Raw genomic sequence first — 23236 nt, forward strand, 5'->3', positions numbered from 1 at the left:
AGTGAGGGCAGGGACCTTCATTTTGCTCAAACCCCAATGCCTTACTTGTGGTAGGAAGGGGCCCAGTATTATTAGATTGACTCTTTGTCTCCAGGGGCTGATCCCTCCTTTGGGCCTTTGGGCATCCCTTTGCCCTGATGATGGTATACCAGTCATGGAGCCAAAAAGAAGCAGAACAAGTGAACAACCCAAGTGCTACACTTAGATCCAGAGGAAGCTCTGGAGCACTGTGTGAGTCATCCACAGCACTTAGGGAAAGTTTCTGTTCAGAGCTGGGGTATAAGATGGTTCCTCTATGAGGAACCCAGATTGACATCCTTGGGGACAGAAATCTCATAGGGGGAAAGGGAAAGATGAATCAGGTGCTGTTTTGCCCCCAGTCTCAATGAGACTGTCACCCAATCCATTCATCCATAAAAGCTCTACTCCCCGACACTACTACTGTCTCACCCAGTTAACATGGGGGAAAAATATGTGGTTCATCCTGAACTTGCTCAACTTTCTCTTAAGATTAAGCTTCGGACCTGAAGTTCCCTACTCACAGACCAGAATAAGACACTCCTTGCTCCCCAGACCCTTCTCTAAAGTTCCTCTAAAGTTTGTTACGACTCGGAGTTTTATCTCTGTCGTCTTTAACTACATGACTATATGGGGAGCGGACACCAGCTAGGCAGGGCATCTGGATGTCCATGCTGCAGGATGTCTGCACCAAGGAGTAAGGGTCTGGAGACACTGCAGAGACCTGTCTGCCTTGGAAGTCAGGACTCCTGGACTGAAGTTTCACTTGCTGTCCAAAGGTTCCTTCACCAACAGAGAAAGTGACTATGGTCTTTATGGGAGGTCCCCTTTCCCATTTTCACCTCAGAAAAAAGCCCTAAGGAAAGAGCTACTCCCTGCACCTCCAGGTGATCAAAAGGCTTTTCTTCAGTAATTTCTTTGTGATCTCGATACAAACAAAAATGAAACAATCCCTGCACGTGGAGAGCTTACAGTCTATCCGAGAGATGACATGCACATCTGCTGAGATGGACAAAATAAAGAGGGGCAGTTAGGTGACACAATGGATAGACTTCCAGGAGGACTCATCTTCCTGAGTTGAAATCTGTCCTCAGATACTTATTAGTGTGGCCCTGGGCAAGTCACTTCAGCCTGTTTGACTCAGTTTCCTCAACTGTAAAATGAGCCAGAGAAGGAAACGGCAAACCACTCCAGTAGTTTTGCCAAGAAAAACCTAAATGGGGTCATGAAGTGGCACACAACCGAACAACAAAAAAATAAATATATAAGGGGAGGAGAGAAGCATTAACAGCTGGGGAGGAAGGTGATCAGCAAAGTCGAAATGATATTGAGCTGAACTTTGAAGGAAGATAGGAATTCTAAGAGAGAACGTTCTAGACATGAGGAAAAGTTTATACAAACGTTTGTATAAATTATGAGAGAGGAACAGCAAGAAGATCAGTTTAATGGTACGAGAGTATGAGAAGGGGAATAATATGTAATAAGGCTAGACATATAAATTTCCAGTATAAGTGCTTCTTTTGGGGGAGTGGACTTGCACATTCATCCATACTGGACTTTTCTGAGCCTCTTTTGAACAAAAAGCATTGTACCTGCAAAGACAATGCTTGAGTCTCCCCAAATCATAAAGTATTATCTAGAATTTGGGACTATGAATTTTGCCAAGGGTGCTCTAGTTGATTTGCTGGGAACCAACAAATGTTTAACTGGAAGAAGGATTTAAAGGAGTGATCTTTGGAAGTCCAGGAACTATTCACAAGAAAAAGAACTGGAATGAGGTATTGAATTATTAAGGGTGCATCCACACTAGAGATTATGAGGTTCAAATTAATTCCTTGAGTAAATCAGAAAGGAAAGAACCAGATAGGATGGAGAATGATAGAACATGCCTCATGGTGACCTTTAAAAGTCATTTCATTATGTCTAACAAATATGTTCAAAGGGGCAGCTAGTGTTGCAGTGGATAGAGCACCAGCCCTGAAGTCAGGAGGACCTGAGTTCAAATCTGACTTCAGACACTTAACACTTCCTGGCTGTGTGACCCTGGGCAAGTCACTTAACCCTGATTGCCTCAGCAAATTTTATATATATAAATACACACACACACACACACACACACACACACACACACACACTCACTCACTCAAAGAGGAACCCAAACTGAGTTCAGAAACAGTCTCAAAGAGGAATCCAACTCCTGAAAGAACCAATGGAGCTAGAGAAAGGCGTCCTGAGAGAAACCATAAAAAAGGGGCTAGGTTGCTGGAACTGAGGCATTTATGTCAATCAGGGACAAGGTGGATCAGGACCCAGGATTTTTTATAATCCCCTTACCTCAGGACTACATACAGTAGGGTGATAACCCTTTATTTCCTTTTTTTTTTCCTTGAGCTCCTTCATGGAAATCTAAAACCTTTTCTTCCAGACTAGAGGAAGGTTTACCTTTCTTTATTTTGAATATTTACTTTGTTTTTATAAATAGTGTTAACCACTCTACACTGAAGTGCTTTACCCACAACACTGTCTTGGGCTGGGAATTCTGAGCTAACAAAAAGATCAAAAGAATTACAGATTCTTTGAAACTACTTCCCAGAATGGAGTGAGTGTTGTTGTTGTTAGTTTATTTTTCTTTTATTTTCTTATTTATTCTGGGAAGCCTATAGCAGGGCGGGGGACTAAAAGGAGTGTTTGGACAACCCTGAACAATACCACATCACTCCCTTTACACTGTTTCCTTTTTGTTTTTAATTCGGGCACCCAATACAATTCCTAGAACACAGAAGGCACTTAACAAACACCTGCTGAATTAAATTCAATTCTCCTATTTCTGGATCCCAAGTGACAATGCTAGTGGGGAGGGATGCTAGGAAGAATGAGAAAAAAAAGATAGTAGGATGGGCTAGAGCTTTGTCCAGCGAGGAAACCTGTCCCCCTTAAAGTCCCTCCAGTCAGTTTGTAAACAGCTCAGGGCTCCAATTAATCATTTATAGGATCAAAGGATTATAGGATTGTGAGCTAGAAGAGACCTTAGAGATTAATTAAAACCTTCACTTATAAACTTAAGTTTAGAAAACTGAAGGCTGGAGGGGTTAGATGAGCTATTCAAAGTCACAAAAGTTGTCAATATTAGGGCTGAGATTTGAATCTAGTTTCTCTAACCTGGGAGCTATTGTTTTTTTTTCCAAATCCAGGCATTCGATATAATGCAAAAAATTTTATCACCCTATCAAGACCTGCTAGGTTCTTATCCCAGCTCTGACACTGTGTGGCCCCAGGCAAATTCTGTATGCCTCAATTTCCTCTTCTGTAAAATGGGGATAGGATTGCTGTATTATTGAAAACTTAAAGTGTCAGCTACTATAACACTACCATTTTTTCAATGCTGATAAAATGAATAGAAATACATTGTGACAACCTTGTGAAATTATGTTTGGGGGAGAGGGGAGGAGAAAGAATCTTCCCTTACTAGAGGGAGACTCTAATAAGGATTAGGGGTCAGGGCAGCAGAAACCATACTTGACTTGAAGTCAATAATCATGGGATTGAATCCTGCCTCTAACCCTCGATGTGTGATTTTTCTGATCCTCGGTTTCTTCATCTGTAGCATGGACAGGACTACCTTGCTCACAGAATTTTGGGGAGGATTAAATTAGATAATGTATGGAACCAAAGGAGATAACAACATATGTAAAGAATTTTGAAAATCTTAAAGACCTATAGTAAATAAAACATATAAATGATAGTTCGTTATTATGACTAAAAGCTCTTTTGCAAACCTTGGAGTGCTATATAAGTAGCAACTATTAATATTTTGGTGAAAAAGTACAATGACACATGGGAAGAATTGAAAAGACCCCCTGCTTCTGCAACTAGGGTAGGAGGTGGTGGGGAGGGGGACTCTGAATAGAATCGGGATGGGGAAGTTTCTATGGTGTGTGTGCTCATCCCTAGCAAAGGGACAAATCCTTTTCCCTCCTCTACTTGTGGGGAAAAGCCCAGGTGTGGTCGAGGTTTCAGCCCTGGGAGGGCTGGCCCAGCAGGGACAGGAAGCCAGGACGCCGGGGATTGTCTCTCTCTGCAGCCGCAGTCCCCAGTTTAGGAGGAAGTATGCTGGGCGCTCTCCTCCTGTGACTCCACTCTCTATATTGTTCCACAGGAAATGAGGGAGTGAACAAGTGAGAAAGAAAGGGAGGGAGCCAGTCAGCCAGCCAGCCCTCGGTCGGCTAGTCCAGGTGAGTTTGGGGATCTGGCTGCACGGCTTGGGTGTGAGTGTTGGGGGGAGGGGAGAGGAGCCTTCTCAGGGACCAGAGAGGAAGAGGAGACAGCTCCAAGAACCACTTTAGGACCCCAAGTCAAGCCAGGGAAATTCCAAGTAACAGCGCCTCCCTTCCCCCCTTCCCTCCACCTCTCCGAGAGCTCTGAGCAGCTATAGGTTAAGATCTCAATCTAGACTTCAGAGCTCCCTGATTGATTGAGATTATAGATCAGCAGAAGAGCAAAAGAGAAGGTAGAAAAAAAGGGAATGGGGGTGACAAAGGTTTAAGAAGAAGGAAACGGGGAATACAGTGAAAGGACAGGGTATAAGGGTACAGAAATGAATGGTATGATAGTGAAACTAGGTGAGTGGGTGGGGAGGGAGAGCAGGGGTTCTGGACAGACAAGGAGCTTGGAGGGGAGTCGGAAAAACCTGAAATCCAGCTTGCCGTACACTTGGAGAGGGGGAGTTCCTGGCCCGTGATTATAATCCAGCATTCCCCATTGCTTCTAGATAGCTGGGGGACGGGTGGGGGGGCGGGGAAGGAGGTGAGGAGTGATGAGACATACTCATCTATTCTGCTCAGTTCCTCACATGCTAAATAACCTTTGGAAACTGATAACCTCCCTGACTCCTACTGGGGTCCATTCCTAGTTTCTTTAGAGCAGGAGCCATGTGGGGACCTACCCCCAACTCTCCCTCCAGAGCTTTCTTCTGCCCCCCCTCTCCCTAAATCTTTAATGACCATCACTTGCACTTATATACACATTTATTCACACCCTTGCTCTTTCCCCACCCCCAGACTGTGGGAGCTGTCTCCTTCAGTCACACAATGAGCTGGAAACTAACCAATTTTCCCTCCCAACCCCAACCTGATTTAGCAGAGACTTTAGGAAATTGCAAGATGGGGCCCTGTGGTGGGCATTAGGGAAACATTGCCAAGAGGATAGCTGAAAGAAGAGCCAGGATTTGAGGAAGTGCCTGATTTGACTTTGAATCGAATGCAAAATATAGTATTCTGTTTTGCATTTGAGCTTTCAATTTTGAACATTTTGCTGACATCCCATCTAGTCTCAGACCGGCAAGTCCCTAGAATCTCCCCACACCTTGAGGCTGAGGGGGCAGGTCTGGCCAAAAGGGGGTGGGATGGAGATTCTGCCTTTTCCTATCCCCATGGACCTTGTAGGCAAGGGGTGAAGGTGACACTGAGAATTTACCCTTCACTCCAGCAACTTTTTGCTCTATCTATAGCTCCCCCTCCCCCTCCCTGTCAATGAGCTACAGGGAGGAAAATGTTGAGTCTTCACCTTAAGTCTCTTAAATTTCTTTCCCAGAACTCTATCTCCCCTAGCTTAAGGTTGCCCTTATCCCTCTTTCCTATTATTCCTCCCCCCACCCCACCCCAGACATTCCTAGTCAAGCTGGTTGGCCCAACCTAGATCTAATTCTCAGTGTATCCCTAAGGGAGAAAAAGATCTCCACCATCTCAGGGGGCCCTTTTGTTATTATCTTAAGCTCAAGGCTGGTCCTGAGTACAAAAAGGGACAGAAACATACACAGGAAGGGGAGGAATGCACTTTGGCCGCTGGGCTTTCTCCTTTTTCCCAAGATATAACTTTGGGGGAAGTGGTTGTTCATTACCTTGTAGTTTTTGCTTAGAATGAGGGGCTCCTTTTTTCCTTCCTTATATTTCTTCTTCCTTCTAGGCCCCACACTCAGATGTCAGAAGCCTAACTTGCTTTCGATCCAGTAATTTCTGAAACTCTTCTCAGTCCGGCTCATGGGTCTCCAAAGTGGCCAGCCATTTTTGAGTAAGTTTCTGATGGCTACAGAGGAAGATTGGGGAAGTGATGGGGAGGGAAGGCAAGAGACTCATGGAAACAGAACTTGTTTGGTTCCCATGCTGGCTAAGTCTGGCTGTGCTCCCTTCCCTCTCGTGCCTCAGTTTACCCTACAATCTCTCTTCCCCAAAAAGGCTGGGGAGAAAAGCTGTGGGGAGTTCTCGGGTCCCGGCTGTCCTCTGCCTGCCCAGGCCGCCAGTGTGAAGCCATCTTAGATGGGCCGGAAAAGGTGTGGTCAGTGCACTGCCCAGAGGGGCTGAAGCTTTTTCAGTCTCTGACATTGACTCATGGCCTACATAGGAAAGGGTCACAGCGGCCCCAGGATGTCAGGATCCGCCTCTCTCTTCCCCTTCCCCAGATCAAAGCATGGGACTGCCCAGCTTGGAAGGAGGGGGATTTAAATGGACATTTCCGCGGCTTACTCATGGCCACCCTGGCAGCCTGGCTGTCCTTGCCGTCTGAGAAGTGTTGTTCCTGCATTCAGCGCCCGGCGGGCTAAGGGTCCAGCCCTCTTCCTTTTCTAAAGCATCCCCGTATCATCTTCTATGCTCATCCACTACTAGCTTAGCTCCCAGGACACCTAACTAGGGCCAGCGCACAGTTAGAAATTAATTGCTCTCTCATGGTTCCCCCAGCTAGGAAGCTTTCCCAGGAACGATTCTCCGGTCCCGCTAATAGAGACCCGTGTGAGTGAGTGGTCCCTCTCAGCGCACAGTGGCGGGCCCTAGGCCCTCTCGGGGCAGGCCTGGGCTCCGGTTCATGTTTATGGTGATGCTGCCGAGCCACCGCCCCGGAATGAGAAACCGAGAGAACCGGTTTCCCCTGAGTCAGCGCTCAAGGCCAGCGGAGCGAGGCCGAATCGGGCCCCCTCCCCGGCTCCTGCCCCCGCGGCCCCTTCCCACTGCTTACGGTGCCTGGGGCACCGACGGCGATGGGTGGGAGCCGGGGGAGCGGGAGAGGGTCCCTTTTCTTGGGGGAGTCTCTGACCCTGATGACCCCTACTGCCCGTGCCCAACGGGGCAGCCCCGAAGGCTTGGGCCTTTCATTGGACCTACAAGGAGACTGCGCTTCCGTGCCGGTGCTCCGGTCTCCCCTCCCTGCCTCACCTGTGCTCTGCCGCACCTCACTCTCCGCTCCTCCTCCTCCTCTTCGGCAGGGTAGCGAGGCCGCTGCAGAGGCCCAGGAGGCCAGGCCGGGCGGGATGGAGCCCGCAGACGGTCCCGGGGACGAGTACGTGCTGGTGGAGCATGCCTTCGAGTACACGGGGAAGGACGGCCGGCGCGTCTGCATTCGGCCCAATGAGCGCTACCAGCTGCTGCGGCGGAGCACCGAGCACTGGTGGCACGTGAGGCGGGGGCCCGGCAGCCGGCCCTTCTACCTGCCCGCGCAGTACGTGCGGGAGCTGCCGCGGCTCGCCTCGCCCGACGACCCGGCCTCTCCCCAGATGCCCTTGCCCGCCGCTGCCCCGGCCCCCTGCGCCCCGGAGCCGCTCGCGTACGATTACAAATTCGTGAGCATTCCCGCAGAGACCGCGCCCGCCCCGTCCAGCGGCGACTCCGGGGGTCCCTCGGAGCTCGCGACCGGCGCCCCTGGGCCGCTTCAGCTCCTTCCACAGCCCCGGGCGGCGCCGCGACGCCGGCAAGCGGAGCAGTCTGGCCCCGGGGCCTCCCCACCACCCCTCTACCTCCGACCCGCGGCCTCCATCAGGGCTGCCCAGTCCCTGGACGACCTGGCTCGGACCGCAGTCGTGCCGCTCTCGGGGCTCCTGGGGAGCTCGGGCTCCTACAAGGCTTGCAGCGTGGCGGGCTCCTGGGTCTCCCCGAGGCCCCTAGCCCCACAGCCGGCCTCTCCTCCTGAGCCGGAGCGACTCGGAGAACATCTATGAGTCCATCCCGGACGTGCGAGGCGAGCCTCCCAAAGAGAAGGTACCGGGGCGTGGGAGCTGCGGGAACCTGCGGGGAGGGGCTGCGGCCGTCAGTGACCCCGGGGTCAGAGACCCCGACAGAATATCCTCCTGGGGAGGGGGGGCTGCCGCTCTCGTTATTCTTCTTCCCATGCCCCCAGTTACTTGCGGCTGTCTCCAGTGCCCTCCTTCTTCCATCTGCTTCCCTAGCTCCATCCTTCCCTCGCTCCCTGCCCTTTCTCTCCTCCTCTTTCCCCGTCCCACACCTCCTCCTCTCGCTCTATATCCCTTCCCCTTCCCCATCCCTAATCCCAGGCTCTTCTTTTCAGCCCCACACGCTTCTCTCCCTTTTGCTATGGTAGCTGTCGAGGATAGCCTGCCCTCCCGTGGTCAGTGTAGAGAGGTGCGCCGGTGAGGAGTGGGTGGTAACCCGGGGGGACTCCCAGTGCCCGAGAATAGGAACCGTAAATGAGGGCACGGGAGGTTCTGCGATCCACGTTTCCATGCAGCGGAAGAGTAAAGGGAAGCAGCGGGCCCGGCCTGGCTCCCCTCCTGGACGCCCCGCGCCCAACATATCTGGATGGTCCCTAGTATTGTAAATTTAGCCCATCTGTAAAAGTCTCCCCTACCCCCTCCTTCTGCAGAGAGACAGAAAGAGAAGCGAGGGAGGGGAATAGAGTTAGACATTCCGTCGGATAAATCTCACGCCGCACCGCACGCCGGACTCACCCAGGCCCGCGGAGAGTGCAGCGGCTCTTTCCCGCCCCCCCCCCCCCCCCCCCCCCCCCCCCCCCCCCCGGCCCCGGCTCTCCGTGCAGACTGCAGGTCCTTTCCCCAGCAGAAATATCGGTGGGCTGTCAGGGTGTTTGTGAAGGCGGATCTTCGCCCAGCTATGCCAGAGGGGAGGAGTACCCCTGCCCTGCCCTACCTTTGGGCAGCTGGCGCGTTCTCTTCCTAGAGGAGGAGGGTCTCCCCGGAAAGGCTGTGGACCCCGGGCCCCCGAGGGTGGGGAGAGGCTCTCACTCTGGATCCGCCTGAAGACAAGTGAGGTTAAATCCCTCACCGAGTCCCATTTGTTCTCTTGTGTTAGACATGGCTAACAGTATCCTCGATGCACCTCACAGAGTTTGTCACCTTGAGACTCAAAAAACAGTAACAACAAAAATAAAGATAGGATTTGTACAACGCTTTAAGTCCTACAAAGAAGCTTCTCTATGTTCCTCGTTCGGTCCTCACAAGCCTGAAAGCGCTTTTATACAAATGAAAAGCATAAGACTCACAGTCACCCACACCGTGTGTCACTGCTGAGGTTGCCCTGCTTCTAAGAAAGATGTCTTTTCCTTCATACTGAAGGAAGTGGCGAGATTAGAAATCTCTATTTAAAGACGACTACATCCCCTCTTTGATCATTCAGTACAGCACTAAAGCATGGCCTAAACGGGAGCAATGTATAACTCTAACCTCAATCAATCTCTTCTCAGATGAAGATGAAAACCAATTTTTTTCTTTTTAATTTTACTTACAGCTTTTACTTGGAAATAGGTTCCTTCCCCCACATGGCAATTTTCCTTTATAACAAAGATTATCAAAAGAAAAAGAAAAAAAGTTCAGGAAGTCAAAGCTAATCTAATAGTTTATGAAACATTCTGCCAAATTCCCAGTCCCTCATTACTTTCCTCAGTGACAGGAGGAATGTATGTGAAAAAAGTTAAGTGAAATGTCTTTTATTTTAGGTCAGTCTTTAGTAGATGTAAATAAGAGATCAAGCTTCCCTCTTTTTTTCTGCTTCATCCCAAAGTTCAGCATCCATAAGTTTGACATTATCCTTCCCAAACCTGGGCAGTGTGGAGAACAGAAATAAGAGATCTGACCCAGTTTTTTCTCTTTTCAGGAAGGGGTCCTATTTAAGGGAGCAGAATGTGAGCTTGTTGGGTCTGTCAGTCTTTACTCGAGCACCTGGTTGTTGTTATTGTTTTGTTGTTGTTTATCCTTTGTTCTCAAAGACCATGCTGTGTCATGCAAGTAAATTGGATTTAAATGCAAGGCCACCTGCCTCACTTTCCCCTCTAGAGCCTTCTGGATCCAGTAGCCAGACAGAGATCAAGACCACTGGAGATGAACCTGAATGAAAAGGGAAACTTTAGCCTTTTTAAAGTAAGGTCTTCAACAAGCCTCGGTTAACACAATAGACATTTTACAGATATTTGTTGATTTATTGGTCAGGCTATTCCCACTCACTGTCTGTAGTCAGTCTTACCAGGACAAAATCAAAGGTATTCCAGGAGGGTTAAACTGTGTTAAACAATGAGGGGTGTACGCAAAAAAAGAGCATTTAACTGAAACTGTTCTCTGCAAGGAACCCCATGATGAGCATCTTTTCTCAGTTTCCATTCTTCTTGACCTTCCTACAGCACTGGATACTGCTTATCACTCATTGTTTCTGGGTACTCTGTCTTCCCCAGTATTTGTGACATTGTCCTGTGGTGGGTCTCTGTGGACCAGTTCTTCTTAGTCTTTTTTGAAGGACTTTTGTCTACCTCCTACCTCCTTGTATGAGTGTGTCCCAGGTTTCTTTTCTGTCAGTGATTTTACCAGCTCTCATGGATTCAGCTGTCATCTTTGTAGATATTTAGCCTTCATCTCTCTTTTGAGTTCCAGTCTTTCATCTCCAACTGCCTGCTTCACATCTTCATTTGGATGTTCTGTAGTCATCTAAAACAGAACAGGTCCATGACAAAACTCAATGATCTTCTCTAATCCACCCTCTTAACTTCCCTATTCCTGGTGAGGACATCATCATTCTTCCAGTCTCCCCAGTTCTTAACCTGTTGTTGTTGTTCAATCACATATGATTCTTTGTGACACCATTTGGGATTTCCTTGACAAAGATACTGGAGTGGTTTACAATTTCCTTCTCTAGCTCATTTTACAGATGAGGAACCTGAGGGAAACAGGTTAAGTGACTTACCTCAGGTCACGCAGTTAATAAGTGTCTGAGGTCAGATTTGAACTCCCCGACTCCAGGCCGGGCACTCTATCCACTGCTCCACCCAGGAATAAATCATTCTCTGTTCTTCCATATTACTTACATCTGATCAATTGTTAGATGTTGTCAGTCCTACTTCTTCCACATCCTTGTGTCTGTCTCTTCTCTTTATTCACAGTACAATCACCCTCATCATTGCTCACCTGGACAATTGCCATAGCCTTTTAATTGCTCTCTCCACATCCAGTCTCCACTAATTTCCAAATAGTTGCCAAAGTGATATTTCCAAAGTGCTAATTGCTAATCTCAAGAAGCTCTAATGGCTCCCCATTTTCAATACACTACAAACCCCTTTGAAGTCCTTCACATTCTGGCCCTGGCCTATCTTTCCTGGCTGCCTTCACATTAGTTCTTCTTTCAAGCTACAAAATTACCCACTTGTTATTCCCAGTGCACAATATGGAATTTTCAGTCTCTGTGTCTTTGGCTATCTCCCATCCTTGGAATGATTATTTCCCCCTTAATTCCATCAATTAGATCTTTTTGTTCCCTTTAATGGTCAAGCTAAAGACTTTTGAAAACAAAACAAATTTTCTTCATGACTAAGTTCATCAACAAATGTGAAAAAAGACTGCTTATGAAACCAAAATCTATCATGTACAACTTATTTTAAATATGTGTATACATACACATAGATATTAGACACACATTCATACACATATACACATATATAGTGTTACATACACATACACACAATATGGTAATATCAGCACTGTCTTTATTATCTTTGTCCCCTTCTGAAATTACTTCTGTTCTCTTCTCAGTCTTTTTTGCAATTCGACAATACTTTTCTTTCTTATGTTTTTGTTTTGTTCATCCCATTCCCTGAATACCACAACCCCCAAATTAAAATACTCCCTTATAAACAAATAAATATAACCAAGCAAAACAAATTTGTGTTCTTTTAGTTGCATCTGAAAATGTAGATATTATTTTAGGTGAGAAGGGGAGAAGAGGTACCTCTAATTTATTTTGGGCTAATGTCCTCAATTTTGTTTGGTGAAATACAAGGCAAGATTCTCAAAAGAAAGGGTTGAGGGTGGCAGGAGAGAGAGAAGCAAGTGAGATTTGAGAAAATATGAAAAGGTAAGGTGGAAAATGAGTCAATTGGGGATGTATAAAAGGATTGCCTTGCATCAGAGAGGGTCCAGTTCAAATTATGGAACATAAGTTTGTAGAAGTCATCATGTTTTTGTGATTTTCTTTATCTTTATTCAGCAGCATGGGAGGAGGAGGATGAAGATGTAGAAGTAATCCTAGATTGAAGCTTTGCAAGGCAAGATCGGATAGGATAAGAGGACAAGGGACTAAAGAGAAGGAAAACATTGTTGAATTGGTTCACCAAGGGTCAAAATGGAGAAGGGAGGAGATTGTAGCTAGTGCAATGGTGATGATCTGTAAAGGAACTGAAGAACCATTTGATAAATATGTATTGACTGAGTCAGAGGTTACTGCCCCCAGAAAGCTTTAATCTTGATGTGGAGACAGAGAAGAATTACATTTTTGAACTATGTGATATGTAGAAAGTAGGAGTACAGAAAAAGAGTAAGCTAAAATATGTCACCAAGTCCCCTTAAGTTGGAACTTAAGATAGAAGGAATTTAGACAGACAGAGGAGAGGGTAAAGGACATAGGATTGTAGATGATCAGAGCAGGAAGGGATCTCAGAGGCCATCTTATTCAAATCCCTTCCCTCCATTTTATAGATGAAGAAACTGAGACCCAATAAAATTAGGTGATTTGCCCAATTTCACATAGGTCGTAATTGTCAGAGGTGGGATTTGAATCTAGGCCTTCTGACTCCAGAGGTAGTGTATTTGTTTTTGGGAGGTTGGAGGAAGAGCAGGATGCAGGGAGAAATTTTATGAGCATAGGGGCTGGAAACAGGTTGTCAAAAACTCTCTCTAATGCCTATTTGTCCCTAGCTTGGTGGCAGTTAGCTGGAGCAGTGGATAGAACACCAGCCTGGAGTTAGACAGACCTCAGTTCGAAATGTAGCCACAGACACTTATTAACTGTATCACCCTAGACAAGTCACTAACCCTGCTTGCCTCAGTTTGCTCATCTGTAAAATGAGCTGGTGAAATAAATGGCAAACCAGTCCAGGATCTTTAACAAGAATACTCCAGATGGGATCATGAAGAGTCAGATATGACTCTTTCAATGAAAACAAGTCTTTGAAGCAATATAGAGAGAGATATCCAGGCATAATTTGTTGCTTTATGTTAGGTCAAAATTTCTTAAAGTGTGGGTCATGACCTCATTTGGGTCATATAATGAATGTGAAAGTCATGAAATTATGATTTATTGTCAGTATATTTATTGCATATGATTGATTATATATGATCAATATATTGATTTGTATACTTATTTTATATGCCTATATACCTGGTTCATGTAAACATTTCTAAACAAAAGGGGTTGTCAGTTTAAAAAAGTTTAAGAAACCCTAAGTTAGATAGCTCATCATCCAAAGACATACAAATAAGTGTAGGGAAAAGACAGAACACAAAGTGAAATAAAGACTGCAGACTTTTATTAATTTCTCTTTTGTGCAGAGTCTTCCTACTTCCTTCCTCTCTCTTGCTAGAATATACAAAAGTAGACATGGTCCCCGAGTTCAAGGAATTTCTTAATAGTACTAATGATAGGACATATTTATATAGGACTTTCAATTCAGTGTTCATTGGACTCCTAATATGTGCCAGTCATTGGGCCAAGGGCCAAGAATACAAAAGCAAAAAAATAAACAAACAAACCAATACCAGCCCCTATTCTCAGGAAGCTAAAGTTCTAAAAATGAGTACATCTGGTACACAAATAAGTAAATATAAGATAATGTCATTACAAAGAGCTTGAACTGGAGATCTTAGGAAAGATGGAGAAGGTGGTTCCCTGCTTTGAAGGAAGCTAGGAAATCTACAAGATCGAGGGGATGGGGAGTATATTCAAGACATGGGGAAACCATTTGTACCAAAACATGGAAGTGACAAATGAATAACTTGTGTGGGGAGCAATCAACAGGATAATTTTATTGGAATGGAAAGTATATGAAGGGAACTAATATGAGATAGGACTGGAAAAGTAGGTGAGAGCCAAATGGTGAAGGGCATTAAATACCCAATTAAAGTTTTTGTATTGTTTCCCAGAGGTAATAGTGGGTCATAGAAGGTTTTTGAATATAGAGGCAAGGGATAGTGATGTGGTCACATTTTAAAAATATATAGTATTTATTTTCATTTTATATTTTAAAAATTATAATATTACATAATATTTTATTTTACCCCCAATTATATGTTAAATTTTTTTTTTACTTTTTAAAGTTTTGAGTTCCAAATTCTGTCTCTTTCTCTCTTCTCTCCTTCCCAACATAGTAAACATTCATATTTTTGTTTTTAAAAATATCAATTTGGCATATATGTGGAAGTGGGACTAGAAAGGAAAGTGCATGAATGAAAGCAGGCTAATAGAAAGCACTTTCAGTATTCCAGGAGAGAGGTATATAGGGGCCTGAACTAGCATGGTTGGTGGCCATTGAATAGAAATAAAGGAAAAGAAGTGACCTGTTGTAGAGATAAGATCAGACTTTACAAGTGACTGGATACAGAAATTTGAGGGACGAGGAAGAATTCAAAGCTTTGAAACTGGGTGACTAGAATGATGCCATTGATTGAAATGGATACATCTGGAGAAGAGATGAGTTGGTGGGAAGAGAGAATGAGTTCCATTTTGGATGTGTTGAGTTTGAGATTCCCATGCACACTGAAGTAGAACTGTCCAGTAGAACATCTTTTCCACAACCACATGGTAGTAATAATGTGATTCCCATTTTATAGATGAGAAAGTTGAGGTTTATAATAACATTTCTTTAGCATCTTCTATGTGTCTGGCACTGTGCTAATATTTACAAATATTATCTCATTTGATCCTCACAACAACCCTGGGATGTTAATGATATTATTATCCCATTTTACAGATAAGGAAAGTAAGCAAAAAGAGGATTGAATGACTTAGTCACCTAGCACATGCTAGGTGAGCTTGATTTGACCTCAAACCTTCCTAACTCTTAGCCCACCCATCACAGTGACACTTAGAGGTATCAAAAGTGGATAAATGATGTAGAATTGGATAGTAAAGTTCTTCTCTCAAATGCAGCATTGTGGGAGCTGTGGGTGTCAATATAATGGCATGGTTAAAATGGAGCATATCACCAGCAGGAAGGCAACAATGAGACTTCATTTAATCTGGAAAGATCACAAGATCACAGAATTTATAGCCCGGAAGTGCTTTAAAGATCATCTCACACAATCCATTCATTTTGCTGATGAAAAACTGAGACTCAGGTCACACAGGAAGGCAAAGCTAAGACTCCAACACGAGTCCAAATCCAGTGTTCTTCCCATCACATCAGGATACGTCCCATTAGCTCAATGTGGTAAAATGTCTGTGCAAAGGAACCACAATTTAGAGCAATTTTCATTTTAGGAGACAACTTATTTTGAATATTTGGTAGAATCTTTCAGTCCTTCTAAGTGCTCCACCATAGCAATTCTGCTGAAATAAATTAACTGCACAGGAGAAAGGAACAAATGCTGTCCTGCTTTCAAAAAAAAAAAAAAAAAAAAAGGATGGGAAGAGAATGGATTCTGAAAACTAGAGACCAATGAATCTGATTTGCATCTCTATCAAAATTCTAGAACATATTATTAAAGGGATGGATAATGAATGTCAAGAAGAGGAAAACAGTAATCAAAAAACCAGTATGGCTTTTTCCTAAATGAGTCATTCCAGACTAATATCATTTTCCTTTCTGATTGGGTTATTAAAGTAAAGAATTGCTACAGATATGAATTGTCTGTATTTTAGCAAAGCATCTCATAAAGTCTCTCATGTTGTTCCTGGGGAAAACATAGAGAGATGTGAGCTGGAACTCAAAGCATAGATAGATTCTGGACCAGTTGAAAGACTAGAGTTCAAGACTATTCATCAATGGCTTGAAGTTAATTTGGAAGGTGTTTTCTAGTAAAGTGGGGTAGCTAGGTGGCACCCTATTGCACTAAGTGCTGAGTCTGGAGTCAGGAAGACTCATCTTTTATGGTCTCAGATATTTATTAGCTGTGTGACATTAAATAATTCATTTAACCTTATTTGTCTCAGTTTCCTCACCTGTTAAATTATCTGGAGAAGAAAATGGTAAATCATTCCGGTATCTTTGTCCAAAAAACCCAAACAAATCCATGAGGAGTCACAAAGAGCCAGATATGGCCAAAATAACTAATCAACAACTCTAGTACAGTATATGCTTGGTCTTGTACTATTTAACATTTTGTCCTGGACTCAGAAAAAGGAACGGTTATCAAATTTGCTGAGAGAACAAAGCTTGGAGAGAGAGCTCTAACACACTTGCTGACAGGATACAAACAATTTTGAAGTTGAATAGAATTTATTTTATTTTAATTTTATAAAGGCAATTTTATTTCAATTATGCATGTGAAGCCATGCTAAATATATTTCCATATTAGTCATGTTGCAGAAATAAACAAAATAAAACAAAAAAAATTAAGTTTTAAAAAATATGCATCAATCTACATTCAGAGTACCATAGTTTTCTCTCTGGAGGTGAACAATATTTTTCATTCTGGGTCCTTCAGAATTGTCTTGGATCATTGTCTTGATCAAAGTAGTTGTCTTTCTCAGTTGATCATCCTGATAATATTGCTGTTATTGTGTATAAAATTCTCCTGATTCTGTTACTTTACTTTGCACGAGTTCATATAAGTCCTCACAAGTTTCTCTTGAACCATCCTGCTCATCATTTTTTATAGTACAATATATTCCAGCCCATTCACATACCATAACTTATTCCCTCAATTAATGTGTATCCACTCAATTTCCAATTCTTTGCCATCACAAAAGAGTGTGTGTGTGTGTGTGTGTGTGTGTGTGTGTGTATATATATATATATATATATATATATATATATATATATATATATATATATATTTTTTTTTTTTTTATAGCTCTTTGGGCATAATTCCAAATTGTTCTCCAGAATAGTCAAACTAGTTTATGGATCCATCAATAATATAAATGTGTCCCAATTTTTCTACATCTTCTTCAACATGAGTAATTTTCCTTTTCTGTCATGTTAGCCAATTTGATGGCTATGAGGTGATATCTCAGAGTTGTTTTAATTTGCATTTCTCTAATCAGTAGTGATTTAGGGCATTTATTTTTATGTGACTATCAATAGTTTTGATTTCTTCTTCTGAAAAGTGCCTGTTCATATCCTTTGACCATTTATGAACTGGGGAATGGCTCCTATTTTGACAAATTTGGCTCAGTCCCCTATATATTTGAAAAATGAAGCCTTTACCAGAGAAACTTGCTGCAAAAATCCCCCCCCACCCCCGCAGTTTGCTGTTTTCCTTTTCATTTTGGCTGCATTCTTTTTATTTATGCAAAAGCTTTTTTTTATCATATAATCAAAATTATCTATTTTACTTCCTGTAATCCCCTCTATTTCTTGTTTGGTCATAAATTCTTTCCTTATCCATAGATCTGACAGGTACATTTTTCCATGGTTCCCTAATTTACTTCTGATAATCACCCTTATGGATAAATCATTTATCCATTTTGACATTATCTTGGTTTAGCTGAATCTGCCAAACTGCTTTCTAGTTTTCCTAGCAATTTTTGTCAAATTGCAATTTTGGCAATTTTTGAGTGTTTTCCTCAAAAGCTTGGATCTTTGGATTTATCAAACACTAGATTACTATGGTCTTTTACTACTGTCTGTTGATTGTATACCTAATATATTCCACTGATCCACTGCTGTGTTTCTTAGCCAAAATCAGATTGTTTTCATGATTATAAGTTTATAGTAGAAGATGAAATCCAGAATTGCTAGGTTGCCTTCCTTAATTTTTTATTTCATTGATTCCCTTGATATTCTTGACCTTTTGTTCTTCTATTTTATCTTGCTCCTAAAGTAATTCTTTGGTAATTTGATTGGTATGGTACTGAAATAAATTAACTTAGGTCTGTTATTTTTATCATACTGGCCTGGCCTACCCATGAGCAATTAATATTTCTCCAGTTATTTAGATCTGTCTTTATTTTTGTGAAACTTTTATGTAATTGTATTCACGTAATCCCTTGGTTTATTTTGGCAAACTGACTTCCAAGCATTTTATGTTGTCTGCAGTTATTTTAAATGGAATTTCTCTTTCTATATTTTCCTGCTGGGTTTTGTTTCTAATATAAAGAAATTCTGATGATTCATATAAGTTTATTTTATATACTGCAACTGCTAAAGTTCTTCATTGTTCAAAGTAGTTTTAAGTATATTGTCATATCACCTGAAAACAGTCTTTTGATTTCTTTTTATTGTCTTACTGCTATAGCTAGCATTTCTAGTACAATACTGAATAATAGTGGTGTTAATGGACATCCTTGCTTTATCCCTGCTCTTACTGAGAAGGCTTCAAGTTTGTCTCCATTACAGATAATGCTCGTTCTTGGTTTTAGATCAATACTACTTACTATTTAAAGAAAGGTTCTATTGATTCCTATGCTTCCTAGTGTTTTTTAATGTGTGTTGTATGATATAACATATATTTGCTTCTGTCTAGGATTTTATTTAAAAATTTTGAATCAATATTCATTAAGGAAATTGTTCTACAATTTTCTTTCTGTTTTTACTCTCAAAACCATAGGTATCAAAACAATATTTGTATCATTAAAAAATTTGGTAGAAAACTTTCTTTACTTATTTTTTCATATAATTTATGTGGTATATTGAGTATTCTATTTCCTCTTCTGCTAATCCAAGTAGTTTTCAGTTTTGTAAGTATTCATTCATTTCATTTAGTTGTCTATTTAGTGGCATATGATTAAGTAAAATAACCCCAATAGTGGCTTTTATTTCATCTTCATTGGTAATGTATTCATCTTTTCATTTTTGTTAGTTGTAATTTAGCTTAATTTTTAAAAATTTAATTAACCATTGTCTGCTACAAAGTCATCTGTATGACTATTTTATCTCTCTGAGCCTCTTTTTTACTAATCTGCAAAATGAGCACAATTGGACTTGATTTCTTCTAAACACCCTTCCAGGATTGAATTCAATGAAGATTTCTGAGAAGTGTTTTGACTTAATCCTAACTGTATTTAAATTTTTAAAAGAAGGTTTGAAATGCAATGCAGACATCATTTTCTTCCTGAAACCTTTGTTGATTTCCCCATCTGTTAGAACTGTTTCTCCCAGACTAAATATGTTATTTATTTATTAAATTTGTTTATTAACTATATTTATGCTGTAATTTTTTTTTACAATATATTTGTTTACTTCCTCATTAGAATGTGAATTTATTGTGAGTAGGGATTGTTTCATTCTTTATATTTGTATTTTCAGGTCCAGTACAGTATCTGACACATAGTAGGTAATTAATAAGTGCATATTGATTGATTGAAGATAAGTTGGAGGGGGGAGTTATGAATGAAATCAGGAAGATCTGTTAGAAGACTATTGTCATAATTGGTGTATATGGTAATGTCAAACTATACTTGGGTGGATTGGGGAATAGAAAGGAAGGGACAGTTTGAAGAAATGTCGTGACTAGGGAATTGACCAAACTTGATAATTGATTGGATATGAAAAGTAAGGGAAAAGAAAGAGTCAAAAATAATTTCCTTGAGATTTCATAGGAGAGTTGGTGAGTCAATAGAGCCTCAGGCAAAAATAGTGATGGCAGAAAGAAGAGCAGATTTAGAGGAAATAATAAGTTCAGTTTGGGACATGATGTGTTTGAGATGCTGTTGGGTCTTCCAGGCAAGGTAGTCCATTGGAGATTTGAATCAATAGATCAAGAGAAGTGAGAGCTGGAGATATAGACTTAGGAGTCATATGTACAAAGGTGATTGAAGACTGGAGCAAATGAGATCACCAAGAAAGAGAAAATATATAGAGAGAAGAGAAGAATATCAAGGAAGGTTCTGAGAAACACTCATGTAAAGATCTTGGAAAGGGGATAAGGATCCAGGAAAGGGTCAATTAGAGAAGTAGGAGGAAAACCAGGAGAGTATCAAGAAGAAGGGAGTGATTGGCAATATCAGATACTTAAAAGAGAAGTTGAAGAGACTGAGGTCTGAAAAAAACAGATTCTTGAAAATCAAGAGGCTATAGCAAATCTTAAAAAAAAAAAAAAACCAAAACTTTGAATTTTTTTTTTTTTTGGCTGTAGTTGCCTTAATTCTAAAAGGAATGAAACTGAAGGAAGGTAACCCTTTAAAGGAGATAGGTCATAAACAAATTTCAGGGGACGTCTTTGAACTTAGATGGGAAAACATATTTTTAAAATTTCATTATAATTGACTTCCTTGGAGATCCTTTTAAAAAATCTTTATAATATTTTCCAAATTTCATGTAAAAACAATTTTTAAAATTCATTTAAAAAAATCTTGAATTCCAAATTCTTTCTCTCCTTCCTCTAGCCCTCTCCCTTGAAATGGTAAGCAATTTGATATCAATTATACATATACGATTATGCAAAACATATTTCCATATTAATCTACTAAAAGAAGACCCAAACACACACACACAGAAAGTAAAAAATAGTATGCTTCAGTCTGCATTCAGACTCCATCAGTTCTTTCTCTGGATATGACACATCATTTTTCATTATGAGTCCTTTGGAATTGTCTTAGATCATTGTATTGCTGAGTATACACAGTTGATTGTTTTACATAGTTGTTACTGTGTACAAGGTTCTCCTGCTCACTTTGTTTTGTGTCACTTCATGTAAGTCTTTCCAGGGTTTTCTAAAATCATCCTGCTCAACAGTTCTTATAGCATAATAGCATTCCATTACAATCAACTCTAGGACTTGATCAATCATTCTCCAACCACAAAAAGAGATGCTAGAAATGTTTTCATACAAATAGGTCTTTTTCCTTTTTAAAAAAATCTCTTTGGGGTACAAATCTAGTTGTATTTTCGAGTTAAAGGGTATCCATAGTTCGATAGCTCTTTGGGTATTGTTCCAAATTGCTCTCCTTAATAGTTGGTTCATTTCACAGTTCAGTTCACAACTCCACCAATAATGAATTAATGTTCCAATTTTCCTGCAACCTCTCCAACATTTATCATTTTCCTTTTCTGTAATCTTAGCCAATATGATAGGTGTAAAGTGAGGTGGAATGATCTTTTAATATGACTATGGATAGGTTTGATTTCTTTCTCTGAAAATTGCCTTGGTGGCGCAGTGGATAGAGCACCAGCCCTGAATTCAGGAGGACCCGAGTTCGAATCTGATCTCAGACATTTAACACTTCCTAGCTGTGTGACCCTGGGCAAGTCACTTAACCCCAGCCTTATTAAAAAGAAAAAAAAAGAAAATTGTTTTGGTCATCCTTTGAATTTTATGTTATGCATTCTAAAACATTATTCTTAGAAGGGGTCCATTAGCTCAACTAGGCGGCTAACAGGGTCTATGACATTAAAAAAGTAATTCTCTAGTCCAGAGTAAAACTTAAAATCTGGGTTATGACAGGGATCACACAACTAAATGGGGGGGTGGCACAAAATTAGGATTTATTATCAGTGAACGTTTGATTTGTATATCTTTGTTATATACCTATATACTTTGCGTCACTTAAAATTTTTTCAGGGCAAAAAGAGAGTCTTGAGTGGGAAAAAGTTTAAGAAGCCCTTCTCTAGTGCAGGTAGAAGATATAGAAGCTGCAGGCTGAGGAGGCGTGGGGGAAAAACACTTCTGTACAGCTGGACCAGATTAAAATGTCATTTGAAAATATTTAATAAAAATTTTAAAACTAAAATAAAACATAGATAACCTTACACTTTTAAACTAAGTCAATGTGGAGTCCATTAGGATCTTTCTTTATGAATGATTGGTCCCTAATTCTAATTGAGTTTGACACCACTGATTTTAGGTATTTGAGATGCCTTTTTCCTGCTTTGCCTCATTGCTGGTAAATGAGTCAGACAGTATTCATTAAAAGTTTACTATGATTTCCGCCTCCCTTCCCCCCCCCCCGTTTTAAAAAAATGTTTTTTAATTTCTTCTTTCTTTTCAATGAACATTTATTTTCTCTCCCTGTCTCCTACATCTCCATGACAGGGAAAACACCTTATAACAAATATGTTTAGTCACCATATTGGCCATGTCCAAAACTGCATGTTTAAGCATTTACTTTGTGCCAGGTGCCGGGCCAAAGGCTGAAGACAAAAAGTTGAAAATGCTGTCCCTGTATTCAGTGAACTCATACGCTAATAGGAAAAACAACATATAAAGAACTTTGTACTTACCACAAATATTCGGTGTAAATGAGAGATAAATAGGGAGGGATATTTCTTTCTCACAAGTCAGTGAGCCTCCACCATCTCCTGCCATTCCCTTTCCCTTAGGACCCAAGGAGGGCTTAGGTGGCAGTGCCAGCCTAGGCTGGCCGTGAATGCGGAGCTCCCGGAGAAACAAGCTCCTCCTTCCTTCTTGAGCCAGCCCCTAAGGAAGTCCAAGGGAGGGTCAGCAGGGAAAGGGTTACAGCCAAGGACGCCTTGGCCCCTCCCTATGCAAATAGCCACCGAGGTGCCCCACCTGGTCCTTTGCCCCCCGGCCCTGGGAGGAGACTCAAGCCTCCGGTGTTCCTGGTGGATCTGGGCTGGGGCCAGAGCTGGGCAGGGGTAGGAACAAGGAGAGCTGTTGGTTGCCCGCCACCTGCCGGCCCCACTCCCGATCGGAACTGTGAGTAACCTTTCCCAAGTCCTGGGAACAGGAGCCTCCCGGGACCCCGGGGCTCTCCCGGGGCATTGCTGGGCATGGAGCAGGGGCTGGGCCTTTCTCCTCCCTCTCTCCCTTCCTTCTTTCCTCTGCTTCCTTAGCTGGTCTGGTGACCTCTGGTTCAGGTGGCCCCTTCTCCGCCTCTCCTCTCCTTCAGGTAGGTGTCCAGCTCTCCCTGGTGCTCCGATCTGGTTTTGCTGTCTCCCACAGACTCCCCTACTTTTTATCCTCCCCAAACTCCTGGGCTAGACTTGAGCCTGGCAGTGATTGGAATTGTAGTTAGTCTTCCCTTAGGCCAGTGGCAAAGGAGATGCCCCTTGACCCTTCATCACCCGCTCTCGCAGAGAAGCAATCAGTGAGCGCTCAGAGATC

The 23236-nt window shown here is 42.2% G+C and overlaps 1 protein-coding gene and 1 long non-coding RNA gene across 2 annotated transcripts in view; one reads left to right on the plus strand and one right to left on the minus strand.

Annotated features, from left to right (window-relative positions):
* The first annotated feature begins 6950 nt into the window (after positions 1–6950).
* The window catches only part of ARHGAP27 (Rho GTPase activating protein 27), a 67292-nt gene continuing 51006 nt past the window's right edge, over positions 6951–23236 (plus strand). The window contains 4 exon segments of the mRNA XM_074261018.1: positions 6951–7702; positions 7704–7778; positions 7781–7948; positions 7950–8039. Coding sequence (XP_074117119.1) covers positions 7046–7702; positions 7704–7778; positions 7781–7948; positions 7950–8039 — 990 coding nt within the window. The 5' untranslated portion in view covers positions 6951–7045.
* On the minus strand, positions 10210–22529 carry LOC141538946 (uncharacterized). Its single transcript, XR_012481162.1, has 2 exons — positions 22393–22529; positions 10210–10729 (listed from the first exon to the last, which is right to left on the minus strand). It is a non-coding gene; the product is annotated as an uncharacterized LOC141538946 (long non-coding RNA).

Source organism: Sminthopsis crassicaudata, chromosome 4 (assembly GCF_048593235.1).
Source record: "Sminthopsis crassicaudata isolate SCR6 chromosome 4, ASM4859323v1, whole genome shotgun sequence".
NCBI classification, from domain to species: domain Eukaryota; kingdom Metazoa; phylum Chordata; class Mammalia; order Dasyuromorphia; family Dasyuridae; genus Sminthopsis; species Sminthopsis crassicaudata.